The 24,208-nt window shown below is 41.2% G+C and overlaps 1 protein-coding gene across 4 annotated transcripts in view; it reads right to left on the bottom strand.

Moving 5' to 3' along the window:
* LOC118369435 (arginyl-tRNA--protein transferase 1-like) overlaps positions 1–24,208 on the bottom strand; it is a 183,708-nt gene that overhangs the window by 138,063 nt on the left and 21,437 nt on the right. For all 4 annotated transcript variants that reach the window (XM_035753811.2, XM_035753813.2, XM_035753814.2 and 1 more), the window contains exon 5: positions 22,879–23,076. In XM_035753811.2, coding sequence (XP_035609704.1) covers positions 22,879–23,076 — 198 coding nt within the window. The remainder of the gene's footprint in view (positions 1–22,878; positions 23,077–24,208) is intronic.

Here is a 24,208-nt window from a genome sequence, read left to right as displayed (position 1 = left end):
AGAGGGAGGGAAGATCTGAATAGCATACTCATCATAGCCTCTCCTCAAATCCCATTGGATGAGAAAGCTAGAGGTCCGTACCCTCTGACCTCTTCTAATGGGTTTTGAGAAGGAGGCGGGGATAGTGGCGAGAGGATGCGAGGCAGTGGAGGCTCCTCAGAGGAGGCACAAAAGGACCATCCACTGTGAATTTCATAATGGTAAAACATTTAAAGTTGTACTTTTTAGATAAAACTACACTAAGTATATTCACGTCACCGAATAATTGATTTAAACACTTTTGCAATGAAAGTCTACAGTAGCTTCAACAGAACTCTGTAAGGCAGCACCATTTGTGAAGCCGATCCAATTCACATTCTCCCAGAGACAAACAGAAAATGATGTGTCTCAGTCAGATGAGTGAGGAGAGAGAGCATTACCTCCTTCCCTTGTATATCCTCAAATTCTCTCCGTATCCTGTGACTAAAGAGAGAACGTTTCCGAGCAGGAGATAAACAGAGAGCAGGAGTGACAGCGCGGTCAAATGGTTTCCCTCCAAATAAGTATAAACTAAACACAGTCAGATTGAGCGGTCACATATCGGGTTCTGGCCTCTGTTCAGACTGAAGACTGACTGATCCAAACACATAGCAGGGTTCTACATTTTTCTTTTTTTACTGCTACCAATTTTTTCACATGATTTGTCACAGCAATATTTAATTAAAAATAAATATATAATTGATCATGACCTGGACCCAGATTCACAAAAAAAGCTTAAAATATATATATTTTTAAATAAGTTTAAGATAATTTGTAAGTGCAATTCCTAAAACATTTCTTCTTAATGTAGGATTTTATGAACTTAACTATATTTTTAAGATCATGATTGTTGCGAAGCTAGTAAGGGCAATCAGGTTAGCACATTTCTTACTGACAAAACAAATATACTTGGATTTAAAACAATCAATACTGAAACTTTTAGACAAAGTTTGTGAGTCAACTAAACATGTTCAATTGCTTTCATTAGCTTATTTTCCTCACTCCCATGAGTTTAAGACAAGGGTTGAGCCATGTTGGAATTAAGAACATCCAATAACTATTTTCTTGAAGAATCGTCTTAAGCATTTGCATATCAACAAGCAAGGTGCAGCAAACATAAGCACCATCGCTTGATAGTGTATAAACAATTTTAAAAGGATTGCATGAATAACTGTGGAATTATATATATATTTTAAATGAGTTATTTGTTTAGATAGAGTAAAAGGATATGTTCTGTATCATCCTACAAATTCCTAGGGGGGGAAAAAAACGTAGGCCGATAACCTATTTTTGTTTCCCTTACAATAAAACTGTAATTCATTTGATCACATTTATTTGTAGAATCGATTAGTAATAGAGTTATAGTAATGAATAAAGTCCAGTTACAGCTTTTGACAAAGTAGAAATGAAAAAGATAATAATGAAATCAGCCAGGTGCACAGGTGAAATTATTTTGCTGCATTCTTCAACAAAAGGACCAGCTCATGAATTACATAAAGAAATAGCATATTGTAATATGTTCGTTTTTGCTTAGTAGCCAGATGAATGCTGCCGCGGGAGGTGTCATGTGCCGAATGCATGGACAGCACAGATATTCTTGGAAAAAGTTCAAATAGAGCTGCACCTCTTGAATTATGAGTGTTATTTGACAAGGGTAATAGAAGGGGCAAAATATGTGCATTCTGATACTACAATGCATTTGGAAAGTATTCAGGCCCCTTGACTTTTTCCACATTTTGTTACAGCACAACCTTATTCTAAAATGGGTTAAATAAAATCTCAATCTACACATTTTTATTCAAATGAAACACATTTACATAAGTATTCAGACCCTTTACTCAACTTTGTTGAAGCACCTTTGGCAGTGATTTACAGTCTTCTTGGGTATGACGCCACAAGCTTGACACACCTGTATTTGGAGTTTCTCCCATTCTTCTCTGTAGATCCTCTCAAGAACTGTCAGGTTGGATGGGTAGCTGCACAGCTATGTTCAGGTCTCTCTAGAGATGTTCGATCGGGTTCAAGTCCGGGCTCTAGCTGGGCCACTCAAGGACATTTAGAGACTAGTCCCAAAGCAAATGTTGAGTTGTCTTGGCTGTGTGCTTAGGGTCGTTGCCCTGTTGGAAGGGATGGTGCCTGGTTTCCTCCAGACGTGACGATTGGTATTCAGGCCAAAGAGTTCAATCTTAGTTTCGTCAGACCAGAGAATCTTGTTGTTCATGGTTAGAATCCTTTAGGTGCCTTTGGCAAACTCCAAGCGGGCTGTCTGAGGAGTGGCTTCCGTAAGGCCACTCTACCATAAAGGCCCGATGGGTGGAGTGTTGAAGAGATAGTTAACCTTCCAGAAGGACAACTTTCACATCTCCACAAAGGAACTCTGGGTTCTTGGTCACCTCCCTGACCAAGGACCTTCTCCCCCTATTGCTCAGTTTAGCTGGGCAGACAGCTCTAGGAAGTGTCTTCCATTAAAGAAGGATGGAGGCCACTTCAATGCTGCAGCAATTCCTTAGACTTCATGGCTTGGGTTATGCTCTGACACGCACTGTCAACTGTGGGACCTAATATAGACAGATGTGTTTTGTGTGCTCAATTTCAAGTCTCATAGCAAAGGGTCTGAATATTTAGGTAAAGGTATATTTTATTAATACATTTGCTAACATTAAAAATAAATCGTTTTTTGCTTCGTCATTATAGGGTATTGTGTGCAAATTTTAGAAAAAGCCTGTAGCGTAAAAAAAAAAAAAAATGAAATCACGGGGTCTGAATACTTTCCGAATGCATTGTATATCAAATTCAAAATGTTTACCTGCATGTGACTGAAGGAGGGTTTGATAAAGTGATTATCCTTTCGCTGCATCTATAAATTACAAGATGAGTCCATATACAATTTTACAACTGACAATATTTTCCGTCGGATGATTTTCAATTTAAATCTCGTCTATAGGCTAACTCTTATTATGTATGAAATTAGTTGAGATATAGTTTCGATGGGCAGGCTGTGCAGGCATCATTTTTTTCTCCCTGCTCATCAAGTTGGATAGAGTCAAGGATATGGTTTGCATTCAAGGCCTACTGCAACATTTAGCATGTTTTCATTTCCCTTAAAATACATTTGATTAGTAATAGAATTAGAGTAAATAAAAGTCCCATAAAAGCCCATCTTTAATTGAAATTGTGAAGGTGAATGATTATTGCCCATTCATCTATTTGTCATTCATTCAGTGAGGAGAGAGACTGAGGCATTAGCGCCCGGCTGGGTACCAACGTCCTACCGTATATAGTCTTGGTGGGTTAAGTTAGCAATAGGTACCAACGTCCTACAGCATATTGTCTTGGTGGGTTAAGTTAGAAAAGTATTTTGATCACCTATTCCTGTTTGTGATTCCAAAATTCTGATATAAAATACAACCATTTAGGAAAAGTCAAGGAAGGAGTAGGACATTGTTTTTTTCTTTTGGCTTATTTCAAAAATTATAATTACAAAAATGAAGCATCAGTGGCCGTTGGCCTATGATGGTTCTAGTATTAAATAAAAGGTACAAATATATAGATTTTTTTAAACGAGAACCAGTAAAGCTTTGTAACACACTGCCGTCTATGTAACAAACTGCCGTTAGAATCTTAATATCACACACAGAACTGAAGTAAATAACCAGTTTTAAGAGGGCATGTCGTCATCTTTGCCTCTCATCCCAACAGTAAGGCCTACACTGCTCCCTCTTCCTACAGCTGAGAGTGCAGTGCCCAGTTGATAATCACTCCAACAATTGCCCTCGAAACTGAACATAAACCGTAGCGAACTAATTTCACACGTTACAGATTAAATAAATAAGTAAAGTATGATGGGAGAATGGGAGAGTTGAACGCAGGGGAGCGAAAAATGCATAATTATGTGAATGAAGAACAGGGCGAGTCAGGGTAGCCTAGTGGTTAGAGCGTTGGACTAGTAACCGGAAGGTTGCAAGTTCAAATCCCCGAGCTGACAAGGTACAAATCAGTCGTTCTGCCTCTGAACAGGCTGTTAACCCACTGGCGGTGTATCTGTCCCGAACTTGTGATTGTTTTGAAAACGAATGGCCACTGGATCGCTGCAAATACGCATGATTCTACCAGGTAGGCAAAGGCAACTTTGAAGCTACTTTTCAATTGCCTTTATCTACCCGAAAACTAAAACGAGGTAGACATATAGGCCCTAAGTGCACGTCAGGGCATGACCCCACTGTTAACCCACTGTTCCTAATTTGTTCTTTACTGACTTGCCTAGTTAAATAAAAAAGGTACATTTAAAAATAAATAACATTCCATTGTATTTATCCATCTAAATTATAGGCCTAATCTTAAAATGGTTAATACCCTATAAGAGTTCCCCGAATCAAAGCAGTCTTATCAGTCTACTCTGTTCTACTTGGAGTACTCCATCCTACTTGGAGTAGGCTTCACAGCGAGAGCGTGCATATTTTTACATGTTGAAAGGCTCTCAATATCCACATCAGGCAGCAGGTGCGAGTGTCTGAGATTTACGTGATGAGGCTTGTGGAACCTTATGTTGGCAAGGGGAGCAATGTCACCATGGACAATTTCTTCACGTCACTGTCGAACAAGTTGCTTGCAAAGAAAACAAGTCTGACCGGCATCATGAACAAAGTGAGACGGGAGCTCCCTCCCTCTGTCCAAAGTAAGGCACCTGCACAGCAACGGTGTTGAAGAATGACAAGACACAGGGACAAAGAAAACCTGATACTATTAAGCACAACAAACAAAAAGGTATGTAGTGCGTAAAGCAAGTGAAAGTTCTGAACGTTTTGTCAACTGTTAGGACAAGGGATAACAGCTGAAGGAAATCCAACTGATACCATTGCATGACGATGAACACAAGCACGAGCTGACAATAATTGACTGACTGCTGTCATATCAACACTTATATTCATTATAATACCCTTATTGCTTTTGTACAGTTTCACTATTTATCAAGGCCACTTGGTGCTTATGTTTATGATACTTTTCTTTTTATAATTTGACCGCTCGTCTTTTGACGATGTGTCATAGTGGTTGGCGTATTGTTTTAAATATTAGGGTTATAAAAATAAGCTGTTACCATGTTTCAACACATATGCTTTGTTTCATAGTTGTAATAAAGGCACTCCATAACATTTTTTTTAATCGAACACCTGAATTTTGGCATTGTGTTATTGCATTGATTTTGTTAACCAAAAGAAACTAATGAAAATGCTATTGTGTTATTTGAAATAAAATACAAATCATATTCTAAATGTTTACCAATGCCTTCATAAAACCAGCTAAATTATTATTTTTTAGATAGTCCATTGAGGCCCAGCAGTTCTAGTGTTAACAAGGGTTTTGTGAATCCAGGCCTTGGCCTGTGTCCCATAATGTGCTTGCATTCCCTACAGAGTCAGGCTAATAATGACTAGGCATCTTTTAAAATGTGCAAGCCCTTGTGTTCTTACATTCATTTTGATAGATTTACTGTAACAGCAAAGAAAAGAGAATTCAAAAAGTACAAAATCTATTTGTTACAGATTTCAAATTACCATGGTTTTCTTTTCGGCAAAATCCTCAAGAGGGGAGAATCTGAAAAAAACTACTTGGAGGACTGATTTCCCCCAATTTTTTAAAACATTTTTTTCCCCGCCCCCTTCAGGTTACCCTTTATTCAGGTGCTCACCAGCCAAACAGGTGTGTTTGGCTAGCGGTGTATCTGTCCCGAACTTGTGATTGTTTTGAAAACGAATGGCCACTGGATTGCTGCAAATACGCATGATTCTACCAGGTAGGCAAAGGCAACTTTGAAGCTACTTTTCAATTGCCTTTATCTACCCGAAAACTAAAACGAGGTAGACATATAGGACCTAAGTGCACCTCAGGGCATGACATGCAGGTAAATTTGCCAGTGGCACACCAGGCCAGAGCCAACTGAAAGGTACTGGTCCAAATGAAAAAAAATACCAGCCCGGGACAAGATCGGACAGGAAAGAAAATTACGCGTGCATAATTTCAATATCTAGTGATTTTATCTTTCATTTGCGAGCCGAACAAGAAGCCAATACAGGGTTCATACAGACATTGGCAAGTTAAACGCAAAGACTTAAGCACTTACATTTCAAGGACCTATTGTTGAAGTCAGAAGTTTACATGCACTGAGGTTGGCGTCATTAAAACTCGTTTTTCAACCACTCAACAAATTTCTTGTTAAACTATAGTTTTGGCAAGTCGGTTAGGACATCAACTTTGTGCACTTCCGGCGCCGACTGAGATGGCCGCCTCGCTTCGCGTTCCTAGGAAACTATGCAGTTTTTTGTTTTTTTTACGTGTTATTTCTTACATTAGTACCCCAGGTCATCTTAGGTTTCATTACATACAGTCGAGAAGAGCTACTGAATATAAGATCAGCGTCAACTCACCATCAGTACGACCAAGAATATGTTTTCCGCGACGCGGATCCTGTGTTCTGCCTTACAAACAGGACAACGGAATGGATCGCATGCAGCGACCCAAGGAAACGACTCCGAAAAAGAGGGAAACGAGGCGGTGTTCTGGTCAGACTCCGAAAAAGGGCACATCGCGCACCACTCCCCAGCATTCTTCTTGCCAATGTCCAGTCTCTTGACAACAAGGTTGACGAAATCCGAGCAAGGGTGGCATTCCAGAGGGACATCAGAGACTGCAACGTTCTCTGCTTCACGGAAACATGGCTTACTGGGAAGACGCTATCCGATGCGGTGCAGCCAACGGGTTTCTCCACGCATCGCGCCGACAGGAACAAACATCTTTCTGGTAAGAAGAGTGGCGGGGGCGTATGCCTCATGACTAACGAGACATGGTGTGATGAAGGAAACATACAGGAACTCAAATCCTTCTGTTCACCTGATTTAGAATTCCTCACAATCAAATGTAGACCGCATTATCTTCCAAGAGAATTCTCTTCATTATAATCACAGCCGTATATATCCCTTACCCAAGCAGACACATCGATGGCTCTGAACGAACTTTATTTAACTCTTTGCAAACTGGAAACCATTTATCCGGAGGCTGCATTCATTATAGCTGGGGATTTTAACAAAGCTAATCTGAAAACAAGACTCCCTAAATTTTATCAGCATATCGATTGCGCAACCAGGGGTGGTAAAACCTTGGATCGTTGTTATTCTAACTTCCGCGACGCATATAAGGCCCTGCCCCGCCCCCCTTTCGGAAAAGCTGACCACGACTCCATTTTGCTGATCCCTGCCTACAGGCAGAAGCTAAAACAAAAGGCTCCCACGCTGAGGTCTGTCCAACGCTGGTCAGACCAAGCTGACTCCACACTCCAAGACTGCTTCCATCACGTGGACTGGGACATGTTTCGTATTGCGTCAGATGGAAATATTGACGAATACGCTGATTCGGTGTGCGAGTTCATTAGAACGTGTGTCGAAGATGTCGTTCCCATAGCAACGATAAAAACATTCCCGAACCAGAAACCGTGGATTGATGGCAGCATTCGCGTGAAACTGAAAGCGCGAACCACTGCTTTTAATCAGGGCAAGGTGTCTGGTAACATGTCCGAATATAAACAATGCAGCTATTCCCTCCGCAAGGCTATTAAACAAGCTAAGCGTCAGTACAGAGACAAAGTATAATCTCAATTCAATGGCTCAGACACAAGAGGCATGTGGCAGGGTCTACAGTCAATCACGGACTACAAGAAGAAACCTCGCCCAGTCACGGACCAGGATGTCTTGCTCCCAGGCAGACTAAATAACTTTTTTGCCCGCTTTGAGGACAATACAGTGCCACTGACACGGCCTGCAACGAAAACATGCGGTCTCTCCTTCACTGCAGCCGAGGTGAGTAAGACATTTAAACGTGTTAACCCTCGCAAGGCTGCAGGCCCAGACGGCATCCCCAGCCGCGCCCTCAGAGCATGCGCAGACCAGCTGGCCGGTGTGTTTACGGACATATTCAATCAATCCCTATACCAGTCTGCTGTTCCCACATGCTTCAAGAGGGCCACCATTGTTCCTGTTCCCAAGAAAGCTAAGGTAACTGAGCTAAACGACTACCGCCCGTAGCACTCACTTCCGTCATCATGAAGTGCTTTGAGAGACTAGTCAAGGACCATATCACCTCCACCCTACCTGACACCCTAGACCCACTCCAATTTGCTTACCGCCCAAATAGGTCCACAGACGATGCAATCTCAACCACACTGCACACTGCCCTAACCCACCTGGACAAGAGGAATACCTATGTGAGAATGCTGTTCATCGACTACAGCTCGTCATTCAACACCATAGTACCCTCCAAACTCGTCATCAAGCTCGAGACCTTGGGTCTCGACCCCGCCCTGTGCAACTGGGTACTGGACTTCCTGACGGGCCGCCCCCAGGTGGTGAGGGTAGGCAACAACATCTCCTCCCCGCTGATCCTCAACACGGGGGCCCCACAAGGGTGCGTTCTGAGCCCTCTCCTGTACTCCCTGTTCACCCACGACTGCGTGGCCACGCACGCCTCCAACTCAATCATCAAGTTTGCGGACGACACAACAGTGGTAGGCTTGATTACCAACAACGACGAGACGGCCTACAGGGAGGAGGTGAGGGCCCTCGGAGTGTGGTGTCAGGAAAATAACCTCACACTCAACGTCAACAAAACTAAGGAGATGATTGTGGACTTCAGGAAACAGCAGAGGGAACACCCCTCTTTCCACATCGATGGAACAGTAGTGGAGAGGGTAGCAAGTTTTAAGTTCCTCGGCATACACATCACAGACAAACTGAATTGGTCCACTCACACTGACAGCTACGTGAAGAAGGCGCAGCAGCGCCTCTTCAACCTCAGGAGGCTGAAGAAATTCGGCTTGTCACCAAAAGCACTCACAAACTTCTACAGATGCACAATCGAGAGCATCCTGGCGGGCTGTATCACCGCCTGGTACGGCAACCGCTCCGCCCTCAACCGTAAGGCTCTCGAGAGGGTAGTGAGGTCTGCACAACGCATCACCGGGGGCAAACTACTTGCCCTCCAGGACACCTACACCACCCGATGTTACAGGGAGGCCATAAAGATCATCAAGGACATCAACCACCCGAACCACTGCCTGTTCACCCCGCTATCATCCAGAAGGCGAGGTCAGTACAGGTGCATAAAAGCTGGGACCGAGAGACTGAAAAACAGCTTCTATCTCAAGGCCATCAGACTGTTAAACAGCCACCACTAACATTGAGTGGCTGCTGCCAACACACTGTCATTGACACTGACCCAACTCCAGCCACTTTAATAATGGGAATTGATGGGAAATGTAAATATATCACTAGCCACTTTAAACAATGCTACCTTATATAATGTTACTTACCCTACATTATTCATCTCATATGAATACGTATATACTGTACTCTACATCAGACTGCATCCTTATGTAATACATGTATCACTAGCCACTTTAACTATGCCACTTTGTTTACTTTGTCTACATACTCATCTCATATGTATATACTGTACTCGATACCATCTACTGTACGCTGCTCTGTACCATCACTCATTCATATATCCTTATGTACATATTCCTTATCCCCTTACACTGTGTATAAGACAGTAGTTTTGGAATTGTTAGTTAGATTACTTGTTGGTTATCACTGCATTGTCGGAACTAGAAGCACAAGCATTTCGCTACACTCGCATTAACATCTGCATGTGACAAATAAAATTTGATTTGATTTGACAAGTCATTTTTCCAACAATTGTTTACAGATTATGTCACTTATAATTCACTGTATCACAATTCCAGTGGGTCAGAAATGTACAAACACTAAGTTGACTGTGCCTTTAAACAGATTGGAAAATTATGTAATGGCTTTAGAAGCTTCTGATAGGCTAATTGACATCATTTGAGTCAATTGGAGGTGTACCCGTGGATGTATTTCAAGGCCTACCTTCAAAAACTCAGAGCCTCTTTGCTTGACATCATGGCAAAACCCCCCCAAAAATTAAAAATTGTAAACCACAAGTCTGGTTTATCCTTGGGAGCAATTTCCAAACGCCTGAAGGTACCATGTTCATCTGTACAAACAAGAGTAAGCAAGTAAACACCATGGGACCACGCAGCCATTATACCGCTTAGGAAGGTCTCTCCTAGAGATGAACTTACTTTGGTGGGAAAAGTGCAAATCAATCACAGAACAACAGCAAAGGACCTTGTGAAGATGCTGGAGGAAACGGGTATCAAAGTAGCTATATCAACAGTAAAAATGAGTCCTATTTCGACATAACCTGAAAGGCCGCTCAGCAAGGAAGAAGCCACTGCTCCAAAACCGCCATAAAAAGCCAGACTACGGTTTGCAACTGCACATGGGGACAAAGATCGTAGTTTTTAGAGAAATGTACTCTGGTCTGATGAAACAAAAATGGAACTGTTAGGCCATAATGACCATCGTTATGTTTGGAGGATAAAGGGGGAGGCTTGCAAGCCGAAGAACACCATCCTAACCGTGAAGCACGGGAGTGGCAGAATCATATTGTGGGGGTGCTTTGCTGCAGGAGGGACTGGTGCACTTCACAAAATAGATGGCATCATGAGGCGGGAAAATGATGTCCATATACTGAAGCAACATCAAGACTTTAGTCAGGAAGTTAACCTCTAGGTAGGCTAGCGTCCCACCTCAACAGCCAGTGAAAATGCAGGGCGCCAAATTCAAAACAGAAATACAATAATTAAAATTCCTCAGAGGTATTTTACACCATTTTAAAGATCAAATTCTTTTTAACCTCTTGAAGCTGGGGGCACTATTTTTATGTTTGGAAAAATAACGTTCAAAGTAAACGGCCTATTTCTCAGGACCAGATGCTAGAATATGCATATAAAATCGACAGATTAGGATAGAAAACTCTAAAAAGTTTCCAAAAACTGTCAAAATATTGTCTGGGAGTATAACAGAACTGATATTGCAGGCGAAACCCTGAGAAAAATCAAACCAGGAAGTGGCTTCTATTTTGAAAACTCCATGTTCCATAGCCTCCCATTGCTCCATTTAAAGGGATATCAACCAAATTCCTTTTCCTATCGCTTCCTCAAGGTGTCAGTCTTCAGACATTTTCAGGCTTTTATTTTGAAAAATGAGCCAGAACGATAACATCGCGTCAAGTGGTCACATGAGTTTTGCTCGCACAACAGAGTTTGGATAGGTATTGCTTTTCCCTCTCCTACTGTGAAAGACATTTGTGGTTGACATATTATCGATTATATAATATTATAAAAAACGTTTGACATGTTTCTGTGGACATAATGGAAACTATTTGGAATTGTCTGCGCTGTCGTGACCGCTCTTTCCTGTGGATTTCTGAACATAACGCGCCAAACAAACTGAGGTATTTTGGATATAAAAATAATCTTTATGGAACAAAAGGAACATTTGTTGTGTAACTGGAAGTCTCGTGAGTGAAAACATCCGAAAACATTTACAAAAGGTAAATTATTTTTTTTGATTGCTTTTCTGATTTGTGACCAAGCTACCTGATGCTAAGTGTACTTAATGTTTTGTCATGCGATCGATAAACTTAAAACCGCTTGGATTGCTTTCGCTGTAAAGCATAATTTCAAAATCTGAGACAGGTGGATAAACAAAAGGCTAAACTGTGTTTTACAATATTGCACTTGTGATATCATGAATAGAAATATTTTTAGTAATATTATTTGACTGTGGCGCTATGCTATTCAGCGGTTGCTGATGCCAATTATCCCGCTTAAGGGATGGGTAAGCGTCAAGAAGTTAATCCAACCATAGTGTCCGATTTCAAAAACGCTTTTCGGCAAAAGCAAAACATATCATTATGTTCGGTCAGCAACTAGTCACAGAAAGCATTCAGCCATCTTCCAACCAAAAGAAAGGAGTCACAAAAAGCAGAAATATAGATCAAATTAAATCACTAACCTTTGATGATCTTCATCAGATGACACTCATAGGACTTCATGTTACATAATACATGTTTTGTTCGGTAAAAGTACACCTATATCCAAAAATCTGAGTTTACATTGGCGCGTTACGTTCAGTAGTTCCAAAACATCCAGTGATTTTGCAGAGAGCCACATCAATTTACAGACATGCTCATAAAATGTTGATGAAAATACAAGTAATATGCACGGAATTATAGATGCAACCGCTGTGTCAGACTTCAAAAGAACTTTACCGAAAAAGCAATAATCAAGCAAAAATAAAGTACAGCGCTCAGAGCCCAAATCAAGCCAAACAGATATCCGCCATGTTGGAGTCAGATGTCAGAATAGCATTATAAATACTCACTTACCTTAGATGATCTTCATCAGAATGCACTCCGAGTAATCCCAGTTCCACAATAAATGTTTGTTTGATAATGTCCATAATTAATGTCAAAATAGCTCATTTTGTTTGCGCGTTCAGTCCAGTAATCCACATTCATGACAAGCTTTCACTAGGAGCAGAGGAAAAGTTTTTAAAAGTTTGTTACAGTTCGTAGCAACATGTCAAACGATGTTTAGAATCAATCTTTAAAAACCATCCTAACATAAATCTTCAATAATACTCCAACCGGACAATTCCTTTTTTTTCAGAAATGAAGTGGAACGTAGCTACCTTTCACGTGAGCGTGCGACTGAGGCTGTGGCACTCTGCCAGACCACTCACTCAGAGCTCTTATTTTATTTTATCTTTATTTAACTAGGCAAGTCAGTTAACAACTTGATTCTTCTTTTCAATGACGGCCTAGGAACAGTGGGTTAACTGCCTATTCAGGGGCAGATTTGTACCTTGTCAGCTCGGGGATTCGAACTTGCAACCTTTCGGTTACTAGTCCAATGTTCTGACCACTAGGCTACCCTGCCACCCCTCCTTTATAGTAGAACCCTCAAACCAGTTTCGAAACACTGTTGACATCTAGTGGAAGCCTTGGGAAGTGCAACATATCAAATACACAGTGGGATATTGGTTTGAGGCCGAGTTGAGAAACTACAAACCTCAGATTTCCCACTTCCTGGTTGGATTTTTTCAGGTTTTTGCCTTCCACATGAGTTCTGTTATACTCACAGACATCATTCAAACCGTTTTAGAGACTTCAGAGTGTTTTCTATTAATTATATGCATATTCTAGCTTTTATGGCTGAGTAGCAGGCAGCTTAGTTTGGGCACACTTTTCATCCAAAATTGCCAATACTGCCCCCTACCCCAAAGAAGTTAAAGTTGGGTCGCAAATGGCTCTTCCAAATGGACAATGATCCCAAGCATACTTCCAAAGTTGTGGCAAAATGGCTTAAGGACAACAAAGTCATGGTATTGGAGTGGCAACCACAAAGCCCCGACCTCACTCCCGTAGAAAATTTGTGGCAGAACTGAAAAGGTGTGTGCGAGCAAGGAGGCCAACAAACGTGACTCAGTTACACCAGCTCTGTCAGGAGGAATGGGTCAAAATTCACCCAACTTATTGTGGGAAGCTTGTGGAAGGTTCCCCAAAATGCTTGACCTAAGTTTAAATTGTTTAAGGCAATGCTGCCCAATACATTTAATTAGTATGTAAACATCCTACTCACTGGGAATGTGATGAAAGAAATAAAAGCTTAAATAAATAATTCTCTATTATTCTGACAATTTACAGTCTTAAAATAAAATGGTGATCCTGACTGACAGGGAATTTTTACTAGGATTTAATGTCAGGAATTGTGAAAAACTGAGTTTAAATGTAGTTGGCTAAGGTGTATGTAAACGTCTGACTTCAACCCTCTGTCACATGACACATGTCGCTAGACAATTTACCCCTTCTCTTTAGCAGACACACACACACACACAGATAGGCATTTCTCAGTCACACACACAAAGAGGTACTCGAGGACAGAGCATGCAGCCTTGGTAAAGAAAATGACAGATGTGGAAGACCGAGTCTCCCACTCCAGCAGTTAACACTTCATCAAATCTATAGCACTCTCCCTGCCCCCTCAACCACACAAACACTTTTCATTAAGTAGCCTAGTAATACAAGCACAGGAAAACGGAGACCGATTTGCTCTCGTACCACCCACACACGATTTAATGTTTCCCAGTAGAAGAGGTCGTTTTGTTGCTGCGTCATCCCTCTGTGCTAGCCTCTAGCCTTGCAGCGGTGTTGGCATGTATATTTATGGCAGGGGCGTAGGCAGCAGAGAGAGCACTGGGGGTTTAACAACCTGTCCTTACCGTCACAACCTGATCATAAATTTCTATTGAAAAAAAATTACTTGCTATGTCTTTACGTCACCTGCCATCCCATGGTTGGAGTTATTTATCCAATACAACCCAGTGTTCTTCAATGGAAGCTTCTATAACATCAGATATGTACAGTGCGGTGTCCCTCAGGGCATGGTACACTCTCCATGTCAGCACCCAAAGCCAGTGAGCTCACTGAATAAGGAGATAGTTAGTCTCAAATATAATTGTATTGGTCATATACACATATTTAGCAGATGTTATTGCAAGTGTAACGAAATGCTTGTTATCCTAGCTCCAACAGTGCAGTAGTATCTAAAAACAATTCACAACAGTACACACAAATCTAAAAGTAAAAGAAAGCAATTAAGAAATATTTGATCGAGCAATGTCGGAGTGGCATTGACTAAAAAACACAGTAAATTAGAATACAGTATATACACATGAGATGAGTAAAGCAGTACGTAAACATTATTAAAGTGACTAGCGTTCCATTATTTAAAAGTGGCCAGTGATTCCATGTCGATGTATACAGGGCAGAATCCTCTAAGGTGCAGGGTTGCGTAACCAGGTGGAAGCCGGCTAGTGATGGCTTTTGAACAGTGTGATGGGGTTGATAGCTGTTTTTCAGTCTCTCGGTCCCAGCTTCGATGCACCTGTACTGACCTCGCCTTCTGGATGGTAGCGAGGTGAACAGGCAGTGGCTCGGGTGGTTCTTGTCCTTGATAATCTTTTAGGCCTTCCTGTGACATCGGGTGTTGTAGGTGTCCTGGAGGGCAGGTAGTTTGCCCCCGTGATGTGTTGTACAGACCACACCACTCTCTGGAGAGCCCTGCGGTTGTGGGTAGAACAGTTGCCTTACCAGGCAGTGATACAGCCTGACACAATGCACTCAATTTTGCACCTGTAAAGTCCTTAAGAGGACAAGCCAAATTTCTTCAGCCTCCTGAGGTTGAAGAGGCGCTATTGCGTGGTTAAATAAAAGTGAAATAAAAATGGTAAAATATGCTAACAAATTTCCTATGTTAAAATCCCCAACTACAATAAATGCAGCCTCATGATATGGGTTTCCAGTTTGCATAAAGTCCAGTGTAGTTCGTTGAGGGACAATGTGGTATCAGGCTTGAGAGGGAGGGGGGATATACACAGCGGTGACAATAACCGACAAGAATAGTCTTGGGAGATAATAGTCTGCATTTTATCGAGGAATTCTAGGTCAGGTGAACAAAAGGAGTTGAGTTCCTGTATGTTGTTAAGTTTACACCATGAGTCATTAATCATGAAGCATACACCCCCGCCCTCCTCCTTCCCAGAGATATGTTTATTTCTGTCGGCGCAACGCTTAAAGAATCCAGGTGGCTGTATCGACCACATATCGCAAGAGAACCATGTTTCCGTGAAACAGACTGTGTTACAATCTCTGATTGCGCTCTGGAAAGAAACCCTTGCCCCAATTTCCTCTACCTTGTTGTCTAGAGACTGGACATTGGCAAGTAATATACTCGGAAGCAGTGGGCATGCCTTCGAAGCCTGACCATTAGGCCGCCCCATCTACCTCTTCTGCGGCAACATTGTTTTGGGTCGGCCTCTGGAATTAGATCAAATGCCCTGGGTGGTGGTGCAAACAAAGGATCCGCTTCAGGAATGTCGTATTCCTGGCCATAATGTGGGTAAGTTGACGTCGCTCTGATATCCAAGAGTTCTTCCCGGCTGTATGTGATAACACTTAAAGGATCTCTGAGCTAACAATTAAATAAATACATAAAATTACAAAATACTGCATAGTTTCTCAAGGACTAGAAGTGAGGCGACCCTCTGTTTGCAGATTTGCACCATCTTGCAAATCCAAAACAAATTAATGGCAACGCACAGTTCTATACAGAGTCATGATTGCATGTTACTCCCATCTCCAATTACTCAAGCAATCAGCAAAATGACCTACAAAACGGATTTAACAACTAATGGACCGGCAGGGACTGTAAGGGGACACAAACGCACTACAAATTTTTTTTTTTTTAATTAAAAAATTAAACACTTGTATTATTGCATTTTTTAAATGTGTGACTCTCCATGTCTATCGGCATGTTGTTACCTTTTTGTGGACCCCAGAAAGAGTAGATGCTGCTTCCGCAAAAGCTAAATGGGAATCAGAATTTTAAACAAATATATATATATAAAAAATTAAATGTTTGAAGTCACCTCCACCTCCCGCACACACACAGTGCATTCAGACGCCTTGACTTTTTAAACGTTGTGTTACGTTACAGCCTTACTCTAAAATGGGTTAAATAGATACAAATCTCAATCTGCACATAATACCCCATAACGACAAAGCAAAAACAGGTATAGAAATGTTGGCATATATATATATATATTAACATTTACATAAGTATTCAGGCCCTTTGCTATGAGACTCAAAATTGAGCTCAGGTGCATCCTGTTACCATGGATCATGCTTGAGATGTTTCAACAACTTGATTGGTTGGAGTCCACCTGTGGTAAAATGTATTGATTGGACATGATTTGGAAAGGCACACACCTGTCCATATAAGGTCCCACAGTTGACAGTGCATGCCGAAGCAAAAACAAAGCCATTGTCTGCAGAGCTCAGACAGGATTGTGTCGAGGCACAAATCTGGGGAAGGGTACAAACACATTTCTGCAGCCTTGAAGGTCCCCAAGAACACAGTGGCCCCCATCATTCTTAAATGGAAGTTTGTAACCACCAAGACTCTTCCAAGAGCTGGCCGCCTGGCCAAACTGAACAAATCGGGGGAGAAGGGTGGTCAATCTGACAGAGCTCCAGAGTTCCTCTGTGGAGATGGGAGAACCTTCCAGAAGGACAACCATCTCTGCAGCACTCCACCAATCAGGCCTTTATGGTAGATTTACTGAGGAGTGGGTTCCGTCTGGCCAAAGGCACATGACAGCCCACTTGGAGTTTGTCAAAAGGCACCTTAAGACTCTGACCATATGAGAAACAAGATTCTCTTGTCTGATGAAGCCAAGATTGAACTCTTTGGCCTGATTTTCAAGCATCACATCTGGAGGAAACTGGCACCATCCCTACAGTGAAGCATGGTGGTGGCAGCATCGTGCTGTGGGGATGATGTTTTTCAGCAACAGGGAGACAAGTTAGGATCAAGGGGGAAATGAACAGGGCAAAGTACTGAGGACCTTGATGAAAACCTGCTCCAGTGCATTCAGGACAAGTCTCCGAATGTCCTTGAGTGGCCCAGCCAGTGCCCAGACTTGAACCCAATCGAACATATCTAGAGACTTGAAAATAGGTGTGCAGCAACGCTCCTCATCCAACCGGACAGAGCTTGAGAGGATCTGCAGATTAGAATGGGAGAAACTCCCCAAATACAGGTGTACCAAGTTTGTAGTGTCATACCCAAGAAGACTAATCACTGCCAAAGGTGCTTCAATAAAGTACTCAGTAAAGGCACTGAATACTTATGTAAATGTAATATTTCAGTCTATTCTTTAAATAAATTTGCAAACATTTCTAAAAAACTGTTTTTTGTCATTATGGGGTATTGTGTGTAGATTGAGGGGAACAAAATCAATTTTAGAATAATGTATCATAACAAAATGTGGAAAAGGTCAAGGGGTCTTAATACTTTCTGAATGCACTGTATATATAAACTAAATGTAGCATTTAACCATTTCACATTTTATAAAGACAGGAATGAACTGACTCACTAACACACAAAACGTTAGGTAGGCCTACAGTGGCAACCCCTAACTTTAGGGAGCCATGTTAGAAATAATTACAGCTTCCCTCCCACACACTTCTGCACCTCTCCCCATCTAGCCTAACTCGAAACATTTCAGAGAGGTGGGCCAGAGGGACGAGGTGGAGAAGACATGGGGGTGCACCCCAAATTGCACCCTATTCCCTTTCTAGTGTCGTGTCTTTGGCTATGCTGGATTAAGTGATATGACATGCTATTCTATAAAATCATTTCGCCGTAATTAATATCACCTGATTGAGCTAATCGTGTAAATGTAATTAACTAGAGAGTCGGGGCACCACAAAATAATATTTATGGAGCTGTTATCTTCCGAATAAACTCTTAAAGACCTAGTAATATTTTACATCAATAGCAGTCAATATTAATTGTCACCTTATTTCAGTCTCATCTGAAAGTTGTAAATTATTGGTTATCTTCACGAACCCTGGCTAACAAGTTGAATCAGCAATACGGTTTAATTATTTATTTATTAAATACCTAACTAAATCACACAGAATTACACATAATTAAATCATAACTTGATTACAAATTACGTCATAAAGGAAAACGTCCCTAGCGGGCGGAACAGATATGACAGCTTGTTACACAAAAGAAAAGGGGCTGGGTTTGAGTGAAAGAGCGGGAAGACTGAGGAACAAAGGGCGAAGCTGTGCTATCTTAAGTACAGTATCTTACGTATTCTAAATTACCGCCCATTTGGAAAAGGAAAATGCAATAAATATTTACTCTTGAGCTGCGCTTCGGAAGGTTGGTGGTAGATGGAAGGCCGTGTTGCCCAACCGAGTCCTTTGAAGAATGTCTCTGGTGGTCAATTGGATACGTTGTAGTAACTTAGTTGTGTGGTAGATGGGATACTCTGTCTGTTCCTTCCTAACCTGCGTTTGCAGCGGCTGTTGCTAACTCAACCACTAGGGGGTATCACTTCTGCAGTGAATAAGAGTTCAAAGTTCATACCATTCGCAACCCAAGCTCATGCTGATGTTGGCTTCGTTCTGTAGTTATTATCTGAACCATTCTGACATCGGACCGTCATCCTCACATCCTCGGAACAGGAAGTTATATTGTCGTCAAGGCTTTATATAGGAAGGGAGAGGAGGGCGTGCTTGAAATGTTTTATAGCCCATGTTCCTTCACAGGGGCGGGCCACTGATTGAGCAGGGCCCTAACCTTATGAAAACCCAAATCTCACATTTTAGAAGCTAAAATCACATTTCATCCCATCACAAATATTTTCATATTCAAACATTTAAATTGAACAACAATTCCATGTGAATCCGATAACTCTGATGTGTAGACTTTCCACTGTAGAGTTTATGTCATTCTTATCATTGATGAGAATGTCTCAGATAACCGAACTGACATCATATTCATTAAGTACCACCGCATATGTTCAATTGGTCGGATTACCAGAATATAGTTCACCCCCCCCCCCCCACCTTCTGATGTTCCCAGAATCTCTATGTTAACCAAGGTTTTTGCAACATTGTAACATCAGTAGGGTAGAGAGAGGGGGAAAAAAGGGGGGAGGGGGAAAGAGGTATTTATGACTGTCATAAACCTACCTCCAGGCCAACGTCATGACAATAGGGAAAGTCGAAAGTAGTGCTCTATGGGCCTTGGTCAAAAGTAGTGCACTAAGGGAGCCATTTCACAAGCAGCCCCAACATGACTTTCAGTGGGGCTTTTTCTGAGAGGTGGAGGGGAACATGACATAAGTCTTCATCTCTACTGTATCTGTTACATAGAGGTGTGGTAAGCAGATCTGCCCTGTCTGTGCGTATATCTGTGTTTAGGTTTATAGTACCCTACCAGGCTTTCCTGGTTCACGGTGTAGCCAAGGGCTTATATGAACAATTTGTCCCAAATGGCACCCTATTCCCTATAAAGTGCACTTCTTTTGACCAGAGCTATGGCCCCTGGTCAGAATTAGTGTACTACATAGGGAATAGGATGCCATTTCAAATCAAATGTTATTTGTCACATGCTTCATAAACAACAGGTGTAAACTAACAACGCCATATTTACTTAATGGGCCCTTCCCAACAATGCAGAGTGGAAGAAAATAGAGTACCATTAAAAGGTATGTGTACAGTATTGAATTTTTAAAAAATAATGTATGTTTTGTCACTGGCCTACACACACACACACACACACACAATACCCCATAATGTGAAAGGGGATTTATGCTTTTAGAACATTTTACAAATTAAAGCATTCAAACCCTTTATGGCAAGCTTAAATAAGCTTCAGAAGTAATGCTTAATTAGAGCTAGGCAGAATACTGCCCCCTTTGGATGAACTGCGTGCCCATAGTAAATTGGAAAAAAATCTGTACAAAAGTGCTAATATATGCATATAATAATAATTATTGGATAGAAAACACCCTAAAGCTTCTGAAACCGTTTGAATTATGTCTGTAAGTATAGCAGAACTCACAGGGCAGGCAATCTCCCAAACTATTTTTGGGAGCCTGAAACTTGGGGCAACTTTGACGTCCTCGCTCCCACCCTTCCCAACCAGCTATGAATCTGGAGACACTTTCTATGTCTTCCACTAGATGTCCTCATTCAGTAGAGTGTTTAATTGTGCAAATCCCGCGAGGGCTAGACCGCGCTTTTGGAACAGACCTTCCTTGGTTCCAGAATGCCTGAGAAGAAGCATGATTGTCCGGTAGAATTGAGAATTGTTTTGTACGTTTATAACATCCTAAAGCTTGATTCTGCACCAGTTTAGTCGACGTATAATATGTAATTTTTAAGTTTTGATGCGCAACTGTTCGGGACCAGAAGTCATTTTGGATGCATTTCAGCTGGAACTCGTAGCATATGCTACTGTAAGGACACACCAACTGAAACCAAACTATATATTAGGTAAGTATGACTCCTTCCACTACATTCTGATCGAAGACCATCAAAGGTAAGGGAATATTTATGTTGTAATTTTGTATTTCTGTTGACTCCAACATAGCGGAGAAATATTGCTTACGTCTGAGCGCCGCCTCAGATTATTGCCTAGTGAGCGATTTCTGTAATGTTAAAAATAAATGTAACACAGCGGTTGCATTAAGAAGCAGTGTATCTTTCTAACTATATGCAGAACATGTATATTTAGTCAAAGTTTATGATGTGTATTTCTGTTATCTATAATTTCTCCGGACATTTTTTTGCATTTTCTGAACATGGCGTCAAATACTGGTAGCTGACTTTTGCGCACCAATTTCCACGCAGACACCGTGCGGGACACTTGGCAATTGTAGTCTCTTATGGTCAATCTTCCAATGATATGCCTACAAATATGTCACAATGCTGCAGACACCTTGGGGAAACGATAGAAAGTGTCCGTTCATTCCTGTCGCATTCACAGCCATATAAGGCGATCATGGAAAACGTAGCTTCAGAAATTCTGTTCATTTCCTGGGCGCTCAAACATCTTGGTTTTGCCTGAAGCTTTTGTTCAACGGCACTCACAGTGAAAATCTTTGCAGTTCTGGAAACGTCAGAGTGTCTTCTTTCCAAAACTATCAATTCCAAACATAGTCGAGCATCTTTTCGTGACAAAATATTGCGCTTAAAACGGGCACGTCTTTTTATCCAAAAATGAAATAATGCCCCTAGTGGACTAACAGGTTAATGGCTGTGATAGGATAAAACTTAGGATGGAACAACAACATTGTAGTTACTCCACAATAGTTACAGAATTGACAAGAGGAAAAGGATGAAAGCCTGTACAGAATACAAATATTCTAAAACATGCATCCTGTTTGCAACAAGGTAGTAAAGTAATACTGTAAAAAATGTGGCAAAGCAATTAACACTTTGTATTCAAGACAAAAAGTTATGTTCGGGGCAAAAGCAAACCACCACATTACTAAGTACCACTCTCCATATTTTCAAGCATAGTAGTGGCTTCATCATGTTTGAGGTATGTATGCTTGTAATCGTTAAGGACTGAGGAGTTTTTCAGGACAAAAAATATATATCAAATCGAGCTTAGCACAAGCAAAATCCTAGTTCAGTCTGCATTTCACCAGACACTGGGAGATTCAGTCACCTTTCAGCGGGGCAATAACATAAAACCCAAATCTACACGAGTTGTATAGACCTGAAAATGGAAGTCTAGCAATGATCAACAACCAATTTGAGGTTGAAGAACTTTGGGGGAAGAAAAAAATAATAATAATAAATAGGGCAAATGTAGCAACATCCAGGTGTGGAAAGCTCTTGAGGCTTACCTAGAAAATCAAATTAGCCCAAATGTCTAAAAACATGTTTTCACTGTCATTATGGGGTATTGTGTATAGATGGGTGAGAAATATATTTTGATATGTAGGGGGTAGACATTTTGGACATACCCAGAGAAAAAGGACCATCAGAAGCTGAATTATGAGCAGTTATACGTAGCGCTTCCCTCACCTGATCAGTATTTATATGTATTAATTCACTCAATGTTGTTCATTCATTACCATTTATCACTGTGGTGTGTCTCAGGATATCCTGCAATTGAACTGAAGGGAGAGCTTGAGATATATTGGCTTACAGCAGAATCGTCGCTTCCATTCATAAGAATCAGGACAGAGAACGACTATATTCATAGGTGACTGCTCCCACCTGCTGCCCATATGGTGAACTTCATTTATTCTAGATGAATCATCTTTCATGAAAAGGACAGGGAGCAGAGGTTGTGCATCCTTAGACCTAGATGAGAGCTAGATCCTGGAGGGGTGAAGATGTAGCCTAACATACACAATATTCTTGCATATTGTAAGCAAGCAAATGATCCAGCTGACATGAGATTCCAGCTTATTTAACCAATCAAAGAAGATCATTCTCCACTGAAGGGTCACACAATTAACTCGCTTCTGTCTAGCCCTCTTGATTTCCTGCCTTTAGACTTACCCGGTTTGGGGGTTGTTTCTGGTCCTCTCCCGTCTGGAACAGACACTGGGTCTTTTCTAGCGGTTTCAAACTCGGCTGGTGTGGTGTCGCCCTCCTCAGTCAGAATGGCTGTGACCACAGGACTCGCCACCTCAGAGTGACAGACTTTAACAGGGCCGTGCAGTCCTCCCTCCTCACACAGCGAGTCCATGGGCTCCCCTGAACAACACAAAGCCAGTCAGTTAGTACTGATACACAATCAGTAGGTATTAATAATGTACTACAATGAAGTCTGAATGTAAAAAGTTAGCCTGGTTGAACCAGACAGAACACTCACCATTTTCACTTGTTCTGAGTGTTCAGTCTGGTTTAACCAGGCTAATACAGAGTATGAATGGGCATTTGAAATAATTTCACCATTCAACTAGTCCAGTTAAATAATGTTAAGAGTAAAGAATAATGCGAGAATCTGTCATTCCTAAACCATTGCTGTCATTACCTTTCTTTATGATTTCAATTATGAAAACAAGTGCAATTTTAAATACAGTGCCTTCAGACAACCTTGACATCCCTTGACTTTTTCCACATTTTGTTGTGTTCCAAAGTGGGACTAAAATGGATTATCTTTTTTTGACAATTATCTACACAAAAATATTCTAATGTCAAAGTAAAGAATGTAACATTTGAAGGGGGAAAAAATGAAAATGCCATATCTTGATTAAATAGGATAAGCATACCTTTTAAGCCCACATACCCATTAAGCCCACTTCCATCTTTAGATTCAAATAAAACAAATAAACCTTTTCTTTGGTTAAATGTTTCAAACAATTAATCTGGTTATGTAGACAAGTAGTTACTCTAAGCCCATCAGACGTTTAATTATTAAATTTAGACAGCTGTGGAACATTTGTAAATGCATTTTCTTAAAAGTCAAATTTACAACAAAAAAATAGCATCTCGTAAGCGTAACCTTTTAGGGATAGGGGGCAGAATTTTCACTCTGGATGAATTGCGTGCCCATAGTGAACTGCCTCCTACTCTGTCCCAGATGCTAATATATGCATATTATTATTGGATAGAAAACACTGAAGTTTTTAAAACTGTTTGAATTATGTCTGTGAGTATAACAGAAGTAGGCAAACTTCCAAACAGGAAGTGGAAATTCTGGGGCTGGTTGATTTTCAACTCATCGCCTATTCACATCAAAATAAGATCTGGATCTGTTCGCACTGCCTACGCCTTCCACTAGATGTCAACAGTCAGTAGAACGTGGAATGAAACGTGCTAGCAAAATAAACTAATTGGACACTAGTAATGGACATTATGGAACAAAACAATTTATTGCGGAACT

This window comes from Oncorhynchus keta, chromosome 36 (genome assembly GCF_023373465.1).
Source record: "Oncorhynchus keta strain PuntledgeMale-10-30-2019 chromosome 36, Oket_V2, whole genome shotgun sequence".
Classification (NCBI taxonomy): Eukaryota; Metazoa; Chordata; class Actinopteri; order Salmoniformes; family Salmonidae; genus Oncorhynchus; species Oncorhynchus keta.
This window is presented reverse-complemented; position numbering and strand designations above follow the sequence as displayed.